Source organism: Drosophila miranda, chromosome XR (assembly GCF_003369915.1).
Source record: "Drosophila miranda strain MSH22 chromosome XR, D.miranda_PacBio2.1, whole genome shotgun sequence".
NCBI classification, from domain to species: Eukaryota; Metazoa; Arthropoda; class Insecta; order Diptera; family Drosophilidae; genus Drosophila; species Drosophila miranda.
The window spans coordinates 4218581-4239288 of record NC_046674.1 but is presented as its reverse complement, the minus strand read 5'-3'; the positions used below and the strand labels follow the sequence as shown (position 1 = coordinate 4239288).

Below are 20708 nucleotides of genomic sequence, written 5' to 3'. Positions count from 1 at the left end.
TCCTTCTCTGTGTGTGTCTGGTCTTTAGTACTTGGCTCACTGGCAGCAGTAGTTTGCTTTCTTTTTTTTTAGTCAGAGTCAAAGTCTGTTGACTGTTGATGACGACGACTGCGACTACGACTACGACTGCATGTGTCCAAAAACTATATACACAGTATCTGGCTGTGTCCCAGGAAATGCTACCCGGCTCTAACCCCCACGCAACAATCTCTAGGCGGAACAATACAAAAAGGGAAATATTCTATGTGATCGCGAAGCTTGCTAGAACGATTGGTTCTAGCTAAAAGTTTAGTTCAAAGTTCCAGATGCTCCGGCCGTAACACCCCCACCCCCAGTCCCTACCCCCCATTGTCTGCCAGCTGTGATCCGCAACAATTACTAAACGTACGCAAGTACGTACTACAATCCCCAGTCAAATCTGTTCCCGGGAACCAGCACCGACTGGTTCAACCTTGAAACTGGATTTTCAGTGAAATTTCTCACCCAAATCACAGTGCTCCCTCTCTCTCTCTCTCCCTCTCTTCTCCCTCTCTGTCTAGCTTTACTTTCGAGTTTTTGGAGCTTTGAGCCATAAACAATTGCCACATTTAAGGCTTATTTATTGTGTAGCTGTCTCGTTTTTGGCCATGCCATGACATGCCTTTGGAATTTTGGCTAATTCCAGTCAAGTGCAAAGAGTGGTTTCTATTTCGGCCTCAAGCTTAAGCTCATCGTCAGCAGGGGAACCCACTCGAGGATGGAGCTGTGGGAGCTGGCTTATCCACAACGGAAGTGGCTGCCCTGCTGGAATTCCGGTTAGAAAAAAACTAACCGAAAATCTTATCAGCAGGCGGGGTCTCTCTTTGTGTGTTTGTGTGTGTATGAAGCCAAAGCCAACAACAAGAATTATGTATATTTAGCCTTGAAGTCGAGTCTTGAATTTTTTGAGCAATTTGCCAATCATCTGAGAGTCATCTCTGGAAAACAAAACAAAAACTCACACACACACAGGCAAATTTAATCATGTCTGCGAAGCGTTCAACAATTTGCAATTCTTTCAGCCGTTTGTTTGTGTTGTTGCCGTTTCGGGGACCCCGGGTCCAATCAAAATATTTCGCTTTAAAGTTGCAAAAAAAAAAAAGAGAAGATCATCGACAAAACCAATAAACAAACAAAACTCCTCGTTCCGCTGCAGAGCAGAACCAAGAGTGGGATGTACAGCACGTGGCATGAACATAAGACGTAAAGTGCAAAATATGGCCAGATGATCGACGATCGTGCGGTACATCTATCGTTGCTTCTTTCGGTAACGCCCGCTTCCAAATTTCAAACTCCAACCGATTTTATTCTTCTGTTCCCCACTGTAATAGCATCAAAGGTACAAGACGAATGTGTGTGTGTGTATGTGTATACGTAAATTCATCTCGTACCGCTGCTGCTGCTGCGCTGCATATGATTCTTCGGCGAATCGGATCTCTTCGGTCGTAGTGGGCCGCGGCTGCGGCTTCGGCTTCGGCTGTGGCTGTGCCTTCGGGGCAATTAATTACATTTTGCGCACTTTGTTTCCGCTTTGCACTGCTCTCTGTCTGCGAAGCGGTAGAATTTCGTACTCTTTTTGCCTGTAATTATTTCTTTTGCTTTTCTTTGTTTTCGGTTTCCCCTCTTCGTAGTGGTTTACCCAGTAAGCAAAACGGAGTAGAGCGGGTATATCAGTGTGGCTCTGGGACTCTATGGTAATTACTAATGGATATCCCGCTAGTCGGTGCATTGAGAAGAAGAAGAAGATCGCGGCCCCCAGAGGGGAAAAGGGAGAGGGGGAGATGAAGCCGTAAAAGTGCCGCTGGTTCTTGGTTTTTTTCTGCCTGCTTTCTGCTGCTGGGAAGAAGGTGTTGATGGTCATGCCCCATGTCCATGTCCATTTCCATGGCTGTCTGTGTGTGTGCGTGTGTCTGTGTGGGGGCATTGATTTCGTATTTCGTATGCCTTGCAGCGGCCGCCTGAACCCCAAAGAACAATGCGCATGTGCGCTACTCGTAAATTGTTTTCGTTCGAGCTCCCTCTTCCCCTCCCCCTCCCCCTCTCTCCACACTCTTCTCGTTTGCATATGTACATCGCCGCGTATTCATGTACATCGATCGGAATCAAAAAGCGTAACAGAGCAAAAAGCAGAAATGCCAAATATTTAAGCGGCGGCCCCCAGATCCACCACCGAAGCACACACACACACACAGCTGTGAAGGCTGCCGAAGACCCGAGACACGAGACCGACCTACAGACGGACAGACCGAGAGACAGAGACCTACAGAGGGAAAAAACAGAAACGCACTTAAAGTATTTCGTATTTATGAGGGGTTTGTCGTTCCTTCAACACCTCACCTTCAGAACTGTAAGCCAAGAATAATACCATTTGGGGCACATATGTACATATTTTGTTTTATTATTATTATTATTTTTTTTTTTCGATTTTTCCGTGTCTGTCATTCAATCATAATGATCATATTAGCTTAAGCTGTACTCAGATACTCAGATATGACCTTTCGATTTATTCTTAAAATATTTAGTGTATGGCTTGGGAAAACGAGTGTTCCTCTACCTTTTGCAAGAATACTTTGAAATGAAAGTACATCCAGTACAAACAAGTGCGTTTGGGCCACCCATTTCTCTTGGTGTAGCGTAGGCCCGGTGTCCGATTGAGCCCTGTTTCGAGGCGCGACGTGGATTACCTTGCTATCGGCTTTTGGTTTGGTTTGGCCGCTTGGCTCTTCTTTCACTTTGGCATTCCTTGGCGTATTTTATAAATTGTTGTGCTTTATTTTCTCTCTCTCTCTCTCTCGCTTTTGCTGTTGCTGTTATTTATGTTACGAGTATGAGCGTTATGCGTTCCAGTTCTTTCACATGGATTTAACGGGGAGGAGAGGAGAGGAGCGTGGAGGCTAAGCGATCAGTTAAGGCCATTCATTTAGGCCCAAAAATCGTTGACATTCTCAGGGTTGTGCCACCGCCACTGCCTCTTCTGATGATTGTGGATGATGATGATGATGATGCCACAAATGAAATGTCTGTTTTCTGCAGCCTGTAAAACAAAAAGTTGCAATGTTATCTGCCGGCTGCTTGCTAATGGGGCCTCGAAATAACGACTCGACTGTTTTCCAGCGGAAATAGAGGTGACTCCGCGCAATCAAGGAATGTTGCTGTGTCCACTCAATTTATGACTTTTCTTCTTTCGTTTGATATTTGGTTTATTTATGGCCATTGAGTGGACTTAGCAGATAGTTGAGGGTATCTTCACGTACATATATATAGCACATATAGTATGTACATATTTGTATCTTTGAAGTGCTGTTACCGAGCTTATCAGCGATAAAAATTGATTGCAGCCGGTGCAGAATGCATGCGAGAATCGATGGAAAAAGCTGCATGATGTCAGAATGTCAAAAGTGCTAGAAAAGAGTGAGTCAGAGAGCGGCTATGGGAGATAGAATCATTGTTAGAGAGCGAGACAGACAGAGAGCGAGGAAGAATCATCATTAGAGAATGCGAATGGAAATGTGTAGCTTGAATGCCTCGTTTTTGATTAATTAGCTGCGAGCAGCCCCCCCCCTCGCTCCGCCTTTGCCCTCCCAGAAACCACTGATGACGCTAGCTCGTGACTCGTTCCTGGAATCCACTGACAGCATGTCTTACATTTGCATTTCTGCTGGGAACACCGCGTTTAACCTTGCGATCAGCGACAGAATTGACAGAATTATCGGCACAACCCAACCTCTCTCTCGTGTTCGCCACCAAATTACACGCTTACTCGTAAATCGGGGAAAATATTTACTTAAGCGCTGACATCACAGGCATTGCCGCTGCACCAAAGAGAGCGGCAGAGAGAGAGAGAGAGAGCAGCAGACAGACAGGAGAGAGACAGATCTGACTGACAGACAGGAGGGAGACGGAGCTGCCGCGAGAGAGCGAGAGCGAGCACGAGGAGTACCGCAACAAAGAGAGAGCTTTGAAGTTTTATTGCTTCGAAGCAAAGCCCGCCCTCGCCACCTGAAAACTTCTTAAAATTGAATTTATTTTTAGTTTGTGTAACTTTTACCGGTTTACTATTGCTGTTCTGTTTTTCGTCTGTTCTCTTCTGTTCTGCTGTTTAGCATTGTAGCGTGAAGCAGGCAGCAGTCAGCAGTCTTATGATCTTTTGATTTTCGGTCTTCGGTTTGTTTGCTCTTTTTATTTACGACGCTTTGATTATGACGCCCGCCCCTTTTCGGTGGTGGAGGGGCAGGAGAAGTGCAAAGACTTCATCGAGGCGGCAACGCTGACAATAATTTGCATACGCCGCCGCCGCCACAGGAACACGTTTCCAGACAGAGGAAAGCGCGGGGCAGGGCAGGGCCCCCAGGTGGTGGCCACCCGGCAGCAGCAGCAGAAAAGAGTCTGTTCCCAGGGGCCCCCAGAAAAAGCTGAGAAAAAGGTTCCACAAGAGGCAGAAAGGCCTAAGCTTTTGATAGCCTTTTCAAAGTTTTTCGTTTCTGGCGCTACAAATTTGGTTTTAATCCCATTTTGCAAATAATATGTGCCTAATTTTGTGGCTTTTTTTGTTGGTATTTCTTTAAAAATATTAGAGTTGTGTTCTTTCGAAAAGGTTTTGGCTTTGCGAGTGAACCTAGAGATCGGTTTTGATAATTTTCAATGAATACTGCTGATCCTGACACCGCAAAACTGCAGCTTTAGGGAGATTATTCAAGTATTCGTACTCCCAAAAGATAACCAAAATCAAATTTCATACGAAACATCAGAGGGAGAGGTAAACACTGGAGAGCCCCTCTATTTTTAGCTGAAGTTCCTCTTCCAAAAAAAACAAACTCCACTCCACTCGAATATAATTTATTCGTGAAATGTTTTGCAAACAGCGAGAAACCGCACCATATCCCCTATCCGCTCATAAAGTCATCGAAAATGAATTTCTCGTTTCGTGTAATTCTAAACTTGAATTTATTTTTGTTTTTTTTTTATTATTATTTATTTTTTTGTGGTTTGCGCAACGTGCCTTTTGAAATGCAACAATTTTTGGGGCACCGAATAGGGTTGGGGCTCTCCACTGTAACTGTAACTGTAACGCGGTATCAAAGTGATTTCTGGGCCATCAAAAACACATAAAATCGTTTGAGATTCATTTAAAATCCATAAGCTATCAAGGAATTATGGGTATGGAAAAATGTTAACAACATTTGATGGGCCACAAGGCTATCTGTTGTCTAAACACAAACGATTCCCCCCCTGCCCCGTTCCCTCAACACTTGAGTAAACAGCGGCTCCCATGCGGGAGATGGAGATTCTCTGAGGCTAAGCTAAGATCTCTCCCTCTCTATGTCTCGCCCTATCACATGATTTCTTTCTTTCTTTTTTTTTTTTTTGTCAATTTCAATTACAGAGATCGAAGAACAGAACCCCTAGATAGATAGATACAAATTCTGGTACGGGAATGATGACTATATTTTCTGTTGAAATATTGCCTCCGTTTCGTTGCTGTCAAAAAAACGAAATTGAATTGTTTCCCAGAGCCAGAGCTTGTTCGACGATCGTTTGATTGTCGTTCCGCGTACATTTTAATTAAAAACTAAGCAGCGAACGAGGCCCGAACGTGGCTGGGGAGGGGAGGGGAGTGCAGTGTGGGGTGCTGCTATCAGTGGAGTTTAGTAATGTAACCTTAGCCTACTGAAACGCACTGTACTGCCTCCAAGAGAACAACTCGATAACGAAATGCGACTTTTGGGCTTCCTGCGAAATGAAAACGAAGAAGACCTTGCCCCAGTGAAAAGATTCTTGGAAGCCGTCACCGTTGCCCGAATGGAAAGAGTTTTGGTAGCCCTCCTTAAAACCCTTCACTGCTATCCCCACCTTTGGAAATATGTATTTGAAGCGCGTTCTTCAAAGTATTGGAATTATTGTGCAAATATTTGAGGAAACGATGTGGAGTATGGAGTGTATTTGTCATGCCATATCTATAAGAGAGAGGGGGCTCTGTACTACGAACACATATTATATATCCAGCACATGGCACCTTTACACCACACCACACCACCCGATCCCTCCATCCATCCATCGCGAATGAGTCACATTTCGCTGAGCTTCCAATTTTGGATACACAACAACACGGACACACGTGTATATATGCAAATCATTCATTGATTAAGTCATAGTTTCAATGGGCGACACTTTTCGTGGGCAGATCGCCGGGTAATGGCAGGCCATTAATCAGTGGAGGTTCCACAGAAGGAATCGGAAGGGAATTCGACAGAGAATTCCAGTGAAAACTGTCTGCGGATCACTGTTTTGTATCAAAAGATTGTAAGAATGGCTCTTTCGATCCTAAGAATTCGGTATGAAAGTGGAAAACCTTTAGATTGGGATTTTGGGATAAGGGAAAGGCAGTCATTCGATTAACATTTCAAAGTGTGTTTCTGTTTGATGGGCCTTGCAGAAGGTATGGTAGTGCTCTGGAATCCCTCTCTTTTCTAATCAATTAACTAATGTTAGTCACAGTGTTAGCTGGGATTGCTCTCTGATTCGTTGGCACTTCCTCCGGCTCGCAATCAAAGGAAGTCTACGAAACCGCTTGATGGACTCTGGAACTCCGTCATCATCTCCAGAGAGAGGTAGAGCTCTTTGGCTTGGTTTAATGGGGCCCTATATCCGCCATAACGAATCTTAATGATGCCACAATTAAAAGACGGCGCGTGCCTCGCTTGGAGCCTCCTCTTTGGGCTGCAAAATTAATGAATTCCCAGAGCCAGAACGGCCTCCAAAGCAGAGTAGCAGCAGAGTAGAAGAGCAGAAGTTGTAGTTAGTTCTCATTCGAAATCGATTAAAATTGATTCGAAATTAACGCCCATCCCCCCACCCTAAAGATGGAAGAATGTTTCGAAATGTTTTCACTTTTAATTGATTTTTATTGTGTGCCAAAAAATACAGAGAAATCTATGGAGTGCGGGCCGGAATCTGTGGCATCTGTGGATGGATGAAAGATGAAATATATGTATCTCTGAGATATCCCGCTGTGGAGCGCCGTGGAACGCTGCGGAGCGCTGAGGGAGAAGCTTAACAAAAAGATCATCATCAGCTTTTGTCGCCCCAAAAAAGAGAGATTTATATTTCCATGATGTCATCGTTTGATTATTTGACGGATTTATTTGTTTCGGCCGGCAGCAGCTCTAGGCCTGGCCTAAAACCCAAGCCCCCGAAAAATTTCCCAGGGCCCCGACGAAAAGGAAAGGCTGGGAAAGCGCGACATTCATTCATTCATTCGATTGGGAATTGGAAAACATTTCATGGCCAAAAACCAAAAAAAAAACAAGCGGATTAAATCGCTGAAGCGGCGCCCTACAAAATATTTGCATAGACAAAAGACAGCAGAATGTAGAAAGAGATGGAGAATGTGGAAAGAGAGAGAGAGGGGGAGAGCGAGAGAGATGTGCGTGAAATACGGTAGCAATCGGTGGCGCATGCGCAGAGGTCGCCGCTGCCAAAGAACGAATCGAATGGGATTCAAACATGGCCCAAAAGAGAGACAGAGAGAGAGGGAGAGAGAGAGATGAGGGGGAGCGGCAGCAGCAATAGAGAGATCCAAAAAGTCCGACTCTGTATCGGAGTCGCAGTCGGCGGCGGTCCAATGATGAGGTCATCAAAAGAAGCATAGAATACGCCATGGAATATGCACGACATGCCGTGTCGGATCGTAGCGGGTGGGGGTGCCGCCTGGAAGAGGGGGCGTGAAGGCACATAAATAATGGCAATAGAATAATGGCGGAGGGGGGGGGGGGGAGTGTAGGAGTGGTGACGGGGTGAAAGGGGCATACAAGAAGGAGAATGAATGTAGAAAGAGGAAGGGAAGAGCCGATGATAAGAATGTACCAAGAGGGAGCGGAGAAGTGGAAGTCGAAATAGAAGAAACATTGAATACAAAACCAAACATTGACTAATTTTTGCACAAAAAGCTGTTGGAAGAGGAGGTGGAGGCGGGGGCATCGGAATGGAGGAGGTGGAGGAGCAGCAACAATTTCGATTTCAACAAAAGCAAAAGCCAAAACCAAAACCAAAACTCATAAGAGCCATGAAAAGGCGAGCGAAGACACCGACATCGATGGAGCCCCCAAGTATTACCGAATGTAATGTTTCCCTCCTCCTCTTTAGTGGATCTCTTGCTGATTTTTTCTTTTCTTTTTATGGCTATATGTCTGCCTTTTTGGACAATAATCAGGCAAAATGTTTGGTAATCATTTTTAAAGAGCAAACCGCCAATTTGTATTGAAGCTCTTCATTTTGGAGTTCAAGTTTGGATCCAAAAAAAATGCAAATTGAATAATGGAATGATCGTAAAACAAATGCTAGCAGGTGGATTGATGGATTAGAAGTGGAACTACTTTTAAAAGCTCAGATCAAAAAGCTCAAAAGCTAGATCCACTCACCAGGATCATCGGAAATATATTGAAAATATATTTTAAAGGAAAACTAAAAACTACTTTAGGTTCATAAATCTTGAAAATAATACCCTGAAAAACGTACGAAGCTACTTTCAGATGGTCATAAATTGAATAACAGAAGAATAATTACACTCAACTTTGGATTATTCGAAAAATCTTTTGTTGTCTCTTGGGGAATCCTAACCATCGCTTCTTTAGAATTCTCTGCTTTTGTCTCCCTCTCTCTCTGACGTTTTTGTATGAAAATGGTATAAAATTCGAATCACATAGAAAAGAATTTATGACATTGCCTTTTTTTTTTTTCGAACTATCTTTGTATCGCTTTTTTTTGCTGGTTCGGAATTTAAATTTCCAGCCAGCGACAGAGCCACTGATGAGGTAATTTTATGCATAGAAAACATCATAGAAAACAAAGCCACAAATTCCCTAATTTGCGTGGTGGTGACACAGGTCTCTCCCCCCCTTCCCCACTCGAAAAAAAAGAGATGACAGAACCAAGTTCTGTTATCCTCCATTTTAATCACTCACGCAAAAGCAATTAAAAAAGAGCGAAACTGCCTTTGGATGCTATCCCCGTATCTATGGTATTTAATGGACATATAATAGAGAGAGATACATCCCTTAGTTGTGCTTAAGAAGATCATTAGATGCGCCACAGACATAAAACGAGGGGGAACGTTGTGAGTTGCTGCGGACACCGCAACTCTACATTTATACCCGATACTAAGTCAGTATGGCTCTCCTCCGGCAGACGCCGCTAATATTAAACGACACGACAAAGAGTGCGTGCGAGAGAGACAGAAAATCAGTCTGAGCGTGACGCCGGACAAACAGACATGGCTCAATCGACTCGGCTATTGATACTGATCAAGAATATATATACTTTATGGGGTCGGAAACGATTCCTTCTGGACGTTACACAAATCCACTTTTACCACAAATCTAATATACCCCAATACTCATTTTGAGTATCGGGTATAATCATTTTGAGTATCGGGTATAAAAGAACAGGGAACCCGAAAAGATGAGATTGGGATTGTTGATTTTTGATTTTTTATTTCGGTTTTTAGCATAATTCCTGGCATACAAAATGTTTGCCTAAATCGTTGAAAACTTTATAGATTTATGCTAATTTCGCGGCTTATTTCGTGGTTCATTTGAGGTCTTATGTTCCACCGACAAGACTCTGAGAGATCTGTATCTAAGAACCGATTATACAGACAAAACTCCTAGAGACTTTCTCAGAGAATAATCGCCTGTGTCGATGTAGAACAATCCCAGAGATCTAGTGTGTCTTCCCAGAGGCAGAGCCATAACATTGTTAGAGGGAAAAAGATGTTTATAATTAGAATTTCGCAGGCACATTTGAATACCCGTGTATTCCTGTTTCTACATCTGCGATCCGCATGTGTTCTCTTTGGATTTCTGGGGATCTGCGCCTGCGCCCGCGCCCATTCGTTCTTGAGGGGCATGCGGCTGCTGCTCTTGAGGGTTGTACGGCCCAGTGTTTATTTTTGTATCTTTGTGTGCTCTGTTCTCCCTGTAAACAGGAAGGAGGAGCATCCTTCGTTTTTCCTTTGTTTTAAGATGTTAAAAATAGTTTTTATAGTCCAAAGGCAGCTGTGCTCCTCCTTGTGTACCCTCCTTTCTGGGGCACAGAGAGAGCTGGAACGGGGTGCTTGTTCCTGTTAAACATATTAATGGTTTTTCCATTTAAGCCTAAAGTTATGCCTCGCGATCCACCATCCACAATTTGGTGTCACTCCACGCCACTCCACGCCCCGCCACTCTTTGGGGCCGCCCCTCCTGCTTTTGCTGTTTGCATTCTGTTCCGATAAGAGAGCCCCCATCCTTATCGCCAAACGGTACCGCATTTATGGTTAAAGTTTATTGTCACTAAACACAACCCAGCGATCGTTCCGTTGGTGTCTCTCTCTCTGTGTGTGTGTGTGTGTGTGTGTGTGTGTGTATGTGTGTTTTTTGCCATTTATTGTTTGGTTTTCACCTCTTTTTTAATTGATTTTTCTATTTGCTGTAGCCAACGGCACGAAGTGTTTTGTTTGCCTTTAGCCATTTTTGTAGCGGGACGAATGCCTTCCAGATGACCTCAGAATGACGTCGTTGGGGATTAGGGCTCCACCCCCGTTCCTCAAGAATATTACCACATAAATGAAGCCATTCGAAGAATTGTGGTACGACTTTTTAAATGGTCTTGAAATATCTGTCAATGGGAATGATATCATCAAAGATATTGCATATTGGATGGTAATATCGAGATATAGGGTAGAAGGGGAACCTTAAGCCAGTCTGTTGTCTCCATTTAAAACCCATCAAAAGTATCTTTGAGAAATGATGTCATAGGAGGGGCAGAGCGAAAGAAGTCTTTGAATATTCGTGTGAATGATATTGAAGGCGATTTCCTATCGGGTCATATGCCTACCTCGAAATATGTAAAGGCCGTCGCGCGTCATGCGGCAGCGCCCTTCGGTCGGTAGGCGTTCACTGTGCATGGGTTTCCCTCAGCAAAATGGCTAGTGATCCCATTCCATGGGAATTTCTGGCTCTGGCAAATCCTTTATCGATCCCTGTGCAATCGCTCGGCATATGTCGAAAGGAATTCCAAGGGAGATATCGAACGATAAGATAACTTTGTTTTGTGTGTTTCGGTTTTCTGCCGGGAGATGAGGCTTAACCCAAAGAGCAGCGTCACCCCCCACTCCGCCCCCCTTAACCACCGTGCTATCTGTCATTTAAGCCGTAGAGAAATACTCGTAACACGATAGCGATAAAAGGAATATTCACCATAGCCCAAAGAATTTGCTCCTCACTTTCGGTTTTCGTGGCCTCTCGTGTGTCGCTCTTTGATGATAAAAAAAAAAGAAGGGAGGCCGGCCCCGGCGGGGAGGGCTGGGAAGGGGGGGCGCTGCCATTCGTGGCGACCAGCGAAATCGGCCCCAGTCGGCCCCCCTTTAAATTCAGTGACCAAACGACGCGGCTGGTGCGAGCAACTGCCTCCAAGAACGATCGTATCCGTACAAAGAGAGAACGAGAGAGAAAGAGAGAGCGAGAGAAAAACGAATCTAGAGTGCCGCGGGCCTGGACTCTGAACAAAATCAAAAACACTCTAAAAACAAAAACCAAAAACCCTAAAAGATTCAAACACTCGAAGAGGACTTCGATTCAAAATTCTCAAATGTTTTGATCGTAGAAATCGAGTAGACAGAAACCCCACCCCCCCCATCGAAATTTCAAGTGTGTTCTGAGACCCAAGGCCAGGAAGGGAGGAGGACATAGTATACCGCACCATGGAGGACCATAACACTCAGAATCGTTCCAATTTCACGCGGAACGAATATCGGAGATATATATCCTATGAGCGTCAGTCATTGGGTAGGTCTTCCCTTATTTTGTTTTCTGTGAATCCGAATCCGAATCTGAACTTGAACTTGCCAGAAAAGAACGGCCTGCACTTTTAGTGCTGGAATTATACAATTTACCCGCCCACCAACAGCCCTCCACCCCCTGAATGAAAGTACCTTTCTCTTATCTCTTATCAGTTTTGAATGCGTGATAGCTGGATGATAAGAGACAGAGAGTCCACAAATATTTGTCAAATGACTCCTCCTCGGACACCGAAACCGAACTTCAAACCATGCCACAGACACCCGTTTGGCACTGGATTTCGTTTTCTGCCGAAACTCCCTATGAGTACGACTATGAGTACTATTTCCATGGGCCCCTGCCTTGCCCTGGCTCTTGCGTAACCCAAAACGTTGATAAAAAAAAACGTTATACGTTTTTTTTTCCTGTGGTATGAAGTAACTTTAACGCTCGTCTGATAACACCCCGTCTCGTCCGACGTCAGGGCGTTATGACATTGCTGATACACGTCCGAGCAGAGGTAGATAAATATACCAGGGGCGCAGGGGACACTTCCCCTTAGCGGATTTCGACTCGAGTCGTAGTTTGTTTTTGCATTCTCGGCCATGGGAGCAGCTAGAGGCAAGGACTTGCCTTAGAGGTGTACCATAGTACTCATAGTCGAAATATCCCATTCCCAAACGTTGCTTTTCATTTTTTTGTCACTCAAAAAAGCCCAGAGAGACCATCGTTTAAGTTAAAAGTGGACTTAACTTTTCGGAGGCTCTGTTGATTAAGGCCTTCAATAAAACTTTCCTTATTCCCTCCCAATCTTCTTTTACCACCGATGATGAGACAAACCGACTTATGTGCTGGCACAGCAGCTTTACCATCGTGATTTTGAGAAGAAAAATAATATTATCCCATAAGTTAATCAATTTTCTTTAAGATTGGAGCACTTTTTGTATAATTTTTTAAACGAAAGGGTCTAAAATTTGGGGTACAATAGTTTTTTATGAGCTCTATGTTCTTGTGATTTCTTCGATCTGGCCTGTTCCTTAATAGTAAATCCATGAAATCTACTTTCAATGCCGCTCTCTATACCGCTACATTCTGTAACAGGTTTCTGGGTGTACCTCCTCCAGGGACCTAAAAACCCATTTAAAAAAGAATAAACCCTTGTAAATTTATTGATTGTCAATCGATTGGGACAATCTTTGTGACTCAAAAAAAAAAAGGTACAACATTTGCAGATCCAATGCGTAGGAATTGTATTTTCGAAATTCCCCTTTGGGTAATCTACGGCATTCGTAATGCTTTAAATTTAGGAATTACGACAAGACTATAAATGAATTTCGAACGGAATGCGACTCCCAAATTTAGTCGAAGATTGTTGTTTGTTGTTTTTATTGGAGAATAGCAATATACCAAAGGCGATAGGAACCCCGCACTCCGAATAGCGAACACCACGTACTTATCTCTTTTAGATTCCAATAAGCAATAACGTCATGGGTTTCCATTATCTTTTGGACTTCCTCTATTGATTTCAGCTGTTGGCAAGGGGAAAAATCAAAACAAAATACTAAACGTTTTTGCTGCTTTTGCACACTTGTGGGTCTTCCAGTGCCTAATTCTGTCTCTCTCTCTTTTTTAGCATCACAGTATGAGCCGGGAGGCTACGCCACGCTGCAGACCTCAAGCTCATCGGCAACATCCATGAACCGCAACACCGGCAACATGACGCAGCGCGACGGGATCATTAAGTTCGAGAACGAGCGGATCAAGACGCTGCAGGAGGAGCGACTGCACATCCAGAAGAAGACGTTCACAAAATGGATGAACTCCTTTTTGATCAAGGTAAGGGGGCGATCCCGAATCGGCTAAACAGGAACGGAGCTAACTCTCTTTGTTGCAGGCCAAAATGGAGGTGGAGGATCTATTCACAGATCTGGCCGATGGCATAAAGCTGCTCAAGCTGCTGGAGATCATATCGTCGGAGAAACTGGGAAAGCCGAACAGCGGACGGATGCGCGTACATAAAATTGAAAATGTCAACAAGAGTCTGGCATTCTTGCACACAAAGGTGAGAGACGCACACACGGGAAAGAGAGAGATAGACAGATGGACGGACACTCTTAAAAAAAAAAGAGAGTGGCGACAGCGAGTGGAGGGAGTGCAGAGGGAGTGCAGATGGAGTGGAGTGGATCTTTACGCATTTGTAGAAAGTGCAAGTCTGCGGCTGCGCAGCCAAGCGCGTGGCTCGTTGCGTGCCTTGTTTGCCGTATGAGCGGGAGGGACAGATGGTGGTGGTCTCCCCCGGATCCCCTCTGGCCCCACCACAGAGGAGGTATCCAGAGAAGCCAGAGACCTAAAATATATTTAATTACCTGCGCCATGGCATTTTTCTTGGCAATTTTCTGAAATATTTGCATACTTTCTAATGCATTTTTTCTCCGCTGCCGCTGCTGCTGCTTTCCTTTGGCACTTTCTTTGGAGTTTCGGTGATTTTTAATTGTTGCAAGCAGAAGAGTGTGTTGCATGTGGAAGCCATGCAACAGGCCATGCAATCGCATGCGACATAGTTTCGCTTTTTATTTTTTGTGTGGATCGGATCGGTGGCTGCGTGCCTGCCTGCCTGCCTGCCTGCCTTCTCCCTCTCTCCTTTTGGCTGCTAATCTAATTAGAAGCAATGGTCGCTTGCTCGTTCGTTTAATGCCTAATGCAGCCGATTAAACCGTAGCAATTTCAGTGGCACAAAACGACACATAGACCAGGCCCCAATCCCCAATCCACAATCCCCAATCCCCTCTTTCTAATTCGTTTTGTTTTCTGTTAAATGCTTTTCCAGTGAAAGTTTTTTCGGTTTTACTTTTTTTTTTGTGTACATCACATGCCCCCACACACCACACCAGACCACACCACACCACACCCATTTAATTTCGTATTTCTTGTGTGTGCGCTGTGCTTTTATGTGACACGGGTATTGGGAGTGAATTTTAATTGGTTTGAGGCTTGAGGCTTGAGCCTCGAGGAAGCCCCAAAGATTCGCTTAAGGGAACTGCAGCCATGCATCGACTGGGACACGAATCTTGGAATTTTCAAAAAGAGGATACACTTACAACCAAACCAGAACATTCATTTGTGGAACTTCAACGTGTGTGAATCGCCATTCCCCTCAATATATACCACCATTACTCGAAGAGTCTAGAAATATGTTCCAGTAGGAAGCTGTGCTGTCCCAGATCTCAGAGATTATAAGAGCTAGAGCCACCAAAAAGCAATAAAATCGAAAACCCAGAATGATAGATAATGACCATATCTATCAGATTGCAAAATCTGCACCTGATCGGATCTTTATTATAGCCAGAATCTATTTGCCAGGGCTACGCTCTTGCCCATTCTCTATCTCCCTCACACACACTCTTTTCCTCGTGCAGTGTGCGCCTCCTGGCGGAAGGGAGCGAGATATAAAGGCTGTTGCTGGTGGTAGAAATGAAACAGAGAGAGACAGATGTAGCGGAATGCAAGGTGAATAGAGGATAAACGAAGTGCAAGAAGTTCCTCTCTCTGTGTGTTTCTATGTTCTTTGCAACTCTCAAGACAAGTGCGCGCAGAATTGAGTTAGATCTCGTGCCTTTCGCGAACAGCGATATTAAAAGGCAGGCAGGCAGAGAGAGAGAGAAAAAAGGCATATAGCAGTCATCGACTGCGGCGCTTATGAATATTTACATATATTAAAATATATCAAAAGAGTACCAGGCATAGTAGAGCCGCGGCCCTTGCTTCTGCCTCATTTCTGTTTTTCAGTGATTCAATCTTTAGCCTTTACGATATCTCCTTTCCTCTTTCAACCCAATTGCGAAGCAAATGTTTCCTTTCGCTTATGGCAACATTTGTACAGAATCAACTAATGTTTTCCTATCACTTATGAGAACTTTTCTGCAGTGATGCCCATTTCTAGTGGACCTGTTTCGAGCGCGCATTCAGCACTCCCCTCTCCGTCTTGTGTTTCTGTGGGCCATAAATCAGTCTCAACGCTGACCATTTTGTAGTCTCTGATAATGCGATGCTGATCGGCTATCAGTCGGGGGGTAACTTATGCTTTCTTCGGGCCATGACCTACTCGTAGACACAAATGCGAGGCGACGAACCCCAGCAGCGGCGCTCAGGCAGGGGTCAAGCACCTTTTCACCTGATAATGCGTGACCCCAGACCCAGTTTACCTTTTCTGTATCTGTATCCGTAGCTGTATCTGTATCTCTGTAGCTGTGGCTGTAACCCGATACGCAGCTTACAGCCCACTGCACGCCTCACTCCAAGCCAGAGAGAAATTGAAAGAAAACCCAGGGCGGAACGGAACGGAACGACATAAAAAGAGAATGCTAATGTGGTCTCCACCTACTTCTCCTCCTCCATTTACCATTTTCCATTTTTTCCCATTCAAAAGGTACGCCTGGAGTCCATTGGTGCCGAGGACATTGTCGACGGTAATCCCAGATTGATTTTGGGTCTCATTTGGACCATCATTTTGCGATTTCAAATACAGGAAATTGAGATTGATGTTGTAAGTAGAGCGCCAAACGCCATATATCGCATGATTATTTATGAATATTCCCCTCTCTGCTTTAGGACGAGGAAAACGAGTCCAGCGAGAAGCGTTCGGCCAAGGATGCCCTCCTGTTGTGGTGCCAAAGGAAGACGCACGGCTATGCGGGTGTCAATATCACGGACTTCACCTCATCATGGCGTTCCGGCCTGGGCTTTAATGCGCTCATCCATTCGCATCGTCCGGATCTGTTCGAGTACAATACGATTGTCAATTCGAAGAACTCCAATTTGGATAATCTGAATCATGCCTTCGATACGGCGGCCAACGAATTGGGCATACCAAGGTAGGGACCCCTCCAAGCCCTGCCTGCAAACGCATTCTTCTATTGTCGGTCTCTATTTGCAGTTTGCTCGATGCAGAGGACATTGACTCGGCCCGACCCGATGAGAAATCGATCTTGACCTATGTGGCCTCCTACTATCACACCTTTGCACGCATGAAGAACGAACAGAAGAGCGGCAAGCGTATAGCAAACGTAAGTAGTCGAGTCGTTGCAGCGTAACGAGCGTCCAAACCAATCCAAACCAATCCAATCCAATAAATTTCTACGCTCTGTTTCACAATGGAAATGTCTCTCTGTCTCTTGTCTGGATAGATCGTTGGCCAACTGATGGACGCCGATCGCAAGAAGATACACTACGAACGACTGACCACAAATCTCTTGAGTTGGATCCGCCAGAAGACCCTGGAGCTGGAGCAGCGCAACCTGCCCAACTCCCTGGAGGGCATACAGCGTGAACTGATGGCCTTTAAGGAGTATCGCACCATTGAGAAGCCACCAAAGTGAGTCCCGGGGAAAGCTCTGCGAAGTAAAAGATATTATAAACTGTTCTGCTCTGTTCTGTTTCGGTAGATACAAAGAGCGCAGCGAGATCGAGGCCTTGTACTTCACCATCAACACTCTGTTGAAGGCGCTGAATCAGCCGCCGTACAATCCGCACGATGGGGTGATGGTCAATGACATCGAGAAGGCCTGGCAGATCCTCGAGTATGCCGAACACAACCGCGAAGTGGCGCTGCGCGAGGAGCTGCTGCGGCAGGAGAAGCTCGAGCAGTTGAACTACAAATTCGAGAAGAAGTCGGTGCTGCGCGAGGGCTACCTCAAGGAGATGATCCAGGTGCTGTCCGATCCGCGGTACCTGCGTCAGGTGGATGCCACACTGAAGAAGCACGAGGCCATCTCGGCGGACATACTGGCGCGCGTGGAGCGCTTCAACGATCTGACGGCCATGGCCAACGAATTGGAGGAGGAGAACTATCACGGCAAGGAGCGGGTGAAGAAACGCGAGCAGGAGGTGATGGAAAAGTGGCGAAAACTGCTGGAACTGCTGGAGAACCAGCGCCTCAACCTCTCGCAGATGAGCAACCTGATGAATCTGCTGCGCGAAATCGCCAGCACCACGGAGTCCGTAAGGGAGCTGCAGCAGCAGTTCGCCTCGGAGGATGTGGGCCCGCATCTGCTGGGCGTCGAGGAGCTGCTGCAGGCGCATTCGCTGCAGGAACTCCAGGTAAACACGTACGGGGAGACGCTGAAGCGCTTCAATCGCCAGGCGGTGCCCTACAAGAGCTCCGAACACAAGGATGCCGCTGTGCTGGCCCAGCGCCTCGGCGAGCTGGAGGAGGCCTACTCGGAGCTGATCAGGCGCTCGGCCGATCGGCGGGCACGCCTGGAGGAGGCCCGCAACTTCCACCATTTCATGGAGGACTACGACAACGAGGAGAGCTGGCTGGTGGACAAGCAGCGCATCTGCAAGACGGGCATCACAGCCAAGGACCTGCGGGCCGTGCTGTCCCTCCAGCAGAAGCACAAGGCGCTCGAGGATGAGATCAAGTCGCGGAAGCCCAAGTCCTCGCAGATGTCGGACGCTGGCAAGCGACTGATCGGAGAGAAGCATCCGCGTTCCAGCGAGATTAAGAGCCGCATTGATTCCCTGGCGGAGCACTGGCAGGCCCTGGAGGCCCTGGTGGAGGTGCGACGCCGCCAGCTGGAGGATGCGGCCGAGGCCTACCAGTTCTACACGGATGCCAACGAGGCAGAGTCCTGGCTGAACGAAAAGATGGCCTTGGTCAACAGCAAGGACTACGGCAACGATGAGCCCTCCGCACAAGCGCTGCTCCAGCGACATCGCGACCTCCAGGGGGAGCTAAATGCCTACTCCGGGGACATCCTGAACCTCAATCAGCAGGCGGACAAACTGATCAAAGCCGGCATCTGCACCCTGGAGCTGACGGCTGCAGAGCCAGAGCTGCCCGACGTCGAGCAGGAGGAGTGGATCAATGAGACGCGCCTCGTGCCCAAGGAGGTGTGGGAGGACGAGTGGGTGGAGAAGTTGGAGCACAAGAAGGTCACGGAGACAAAGATGCTGCCGCACGTGCGCTCGCAGTTCCCCTTCGAGGGGCAGGGCATGAAGATGGAGAAGGGCGAGGTGATGCTCCTGAAGTCGAAGACCAACGACGACTGGTGGTGCGTGCGCAAGGACAACGGTGTCGAGGGCTTCGTCCCAGCGAACTATGTGCGCGAGATCGAGCCCCGCCCGGTGGCCTGCATTGTGCCCAAGGCGGAGAAGGTCAAGTCCCTGCAGAAGGTCAAGAAAACCATTCTGGTGCGCCAAGTGGTGCCCGTGAAGAGGATCAAGCCGGTGAGTGTCGCCCCCAAGCCGCTCGTCCAGCGACGCACCTCCACGCAGAGCATCAACGAGAATGCGGACAGCGTGGAGAAGCGCCAGCAGAGGATCAACGCCACCTACGACGAGCTGCAGGAGATGGCCCAGAAGAGGCATGCCCTCCTGGAGGATTCCATCCATCTGTTTGACTTCTATCGCGAGTGCGACGATTTCGAGAAATGGATGAAGGAGAAGGAGCGCATGATCAAGTCGGACGACGGGGAGGGCGTTGACAATGCCAAGCGGAAGTTTGAGAAGTTCATCACGGACCTCTCGGCCGCCTCGAAGCGCGTGGAGGAGATCGACGGGGCAGTGGACACCTTCCGCCGGCAAGGCCACTCGCAGCTGGACAAGATCATTGCCCGCCAGCGCCAAATCCATCAGATCTGGCAGCGTCTCAACAATGCCAAGGCTCAGCGCGAGAAGAGCCTGGAGGGAGCGTCCAGTGTGGAGCTCTTCAATCGCACCTGCGACGAGGCCAAGGTCTGGATGAGCGAAAAGATGCTCCAGCTGGACACGGCTGTCATTACACCCGATCTGCGCACCGTTCAGGCCCTGCAGCGTCGCCACCAGAACCTCGAGCGCGAGCTGGCGCCAGTGGAGGACAAGGTGAATCGCGTCACGTATCTGGGTAACTCTGTAAAGAATGCCTATCCCGCGGAGCGGGACAATGTCAACGGGCGCCAGCAGGAGGTCCAGGACATGTGGCAACAGGTGCAGCAGCGCGGCAACGACCTGCGCAACCGCATCGAGAGCGAGGTCGGCCAACAGATATTCAACAACAGCGCCAAGACCCTCCTGGCATGGATCGATTCCGTGAAGGATCAACTGAATGCCGACGAATCGGCGCGCGATGTGGAGACGGCCAACAATCTGCTGAAGAAACACAACGACCTGGGCGACGACATCCGGGCCCACGACACGGAGTTCATCGAGGTCATTCAATTGGGCAAGCAGCTCTCCGATGGCAAGCCCGACATGGCCGAAACTGTGGCTCTGATTGAGCGACTGAAGGCCGAGCAGGATGCCATCCACAGGGGCTGGGCGGAGAAGCAAAAGTGGCTGCTGCAGTGCGTCGAGCTGCAAATGTTCAATCGCGAGGCGGACAAAATTGATGCCACCACCAAGAGCCATGAGGCCTTTTTGGAGTACAACAATTTGGGGGTAAGTGGAGCTCCATTTCTAGCTTTAAGGCAAGGATACATAGGTGACGTACTCCAGTGGAGTCCCCTCTTTTCCTGGTGTCTTATTTTGCCAGAGAGAGCCATAAAATAGGAATGCATCGTCACCTCTATATCAATGTACCCTGCAGTGCCTTTTCGACTGTCAAATCTGGCAATAGTTTTTTTTATCGATAGTTGCCATCACTATTTGTGTATTCAAATATCACATATCTAATGCAACTGTTATCGATGGCTGGCGTTACGCGCGTTATTTGAATCTATAATCGCAAATCTAATTCCTTAATTGTTTTTCCTACTTTTAGGCATCTCTCGACGAAGTCGAGGCCATACTGAAGCGTCATTTGGACTTTGAAAAGAGCCTAATGGCCCAGGACAAGATCCTCAAGGGCTTTAGCGACAATGCAGACAAGTTGATTGCCAATGATCACTATGATGCCAAGTA

The 20708-nt window shown here is 46.9% G+C and overlaps 1 protein-coding gene across 7 annotated transcripts in view; it reads left to right on the top strand.

Moving 5' to 3' along the window:
- The window catches only part of LOC108151434 (spectrin beta chain, non-erythrocytic 5), a 35577-nt gene that overhangs the window by 4949 nt on the left and 9920 nt on the right, over nt 1-20708 (top strand). For 5 of the 7 annotated variants that reach the window (XM_017280036.2, XM_033387802.1, XM_017280034.2 and 2 more), the window contains exons 1-9: nt 11566-11840; nt 13465-13667; nt 13726-13893; nt 16258-16374; nt 16440-16702; nt 16765-16894; nt 17015-17202; nt 17273-20246; nt 20569-20708. In XM_017280036.2, coding sequence (XP_017135525.1) covers nt 11756-11840; nt 13465-13667; nt 13726-13893; nt 16258-16374; nt 16440-16702; nt 16765-16894; nt 17015-17202; nt 17273-20246; nt 20569-20708 — 4268 coding nt within the window. In that variant the 5' untranslated portion in view covers nt 11566-11755. Of the gene's footprint in view, nt 1-11565; nt 11841-13464; nt 13668-13725; nt 13894-16257; nt 16375-16439; nt 16703-16764; nt 16895-17014; nt 17203-17272; nt 20247-20568 lie in introns of those variants that run through there. The other 2 variants (XM_017280033.2, XM_033387801.1) reach the window with 1 other exon arrangement.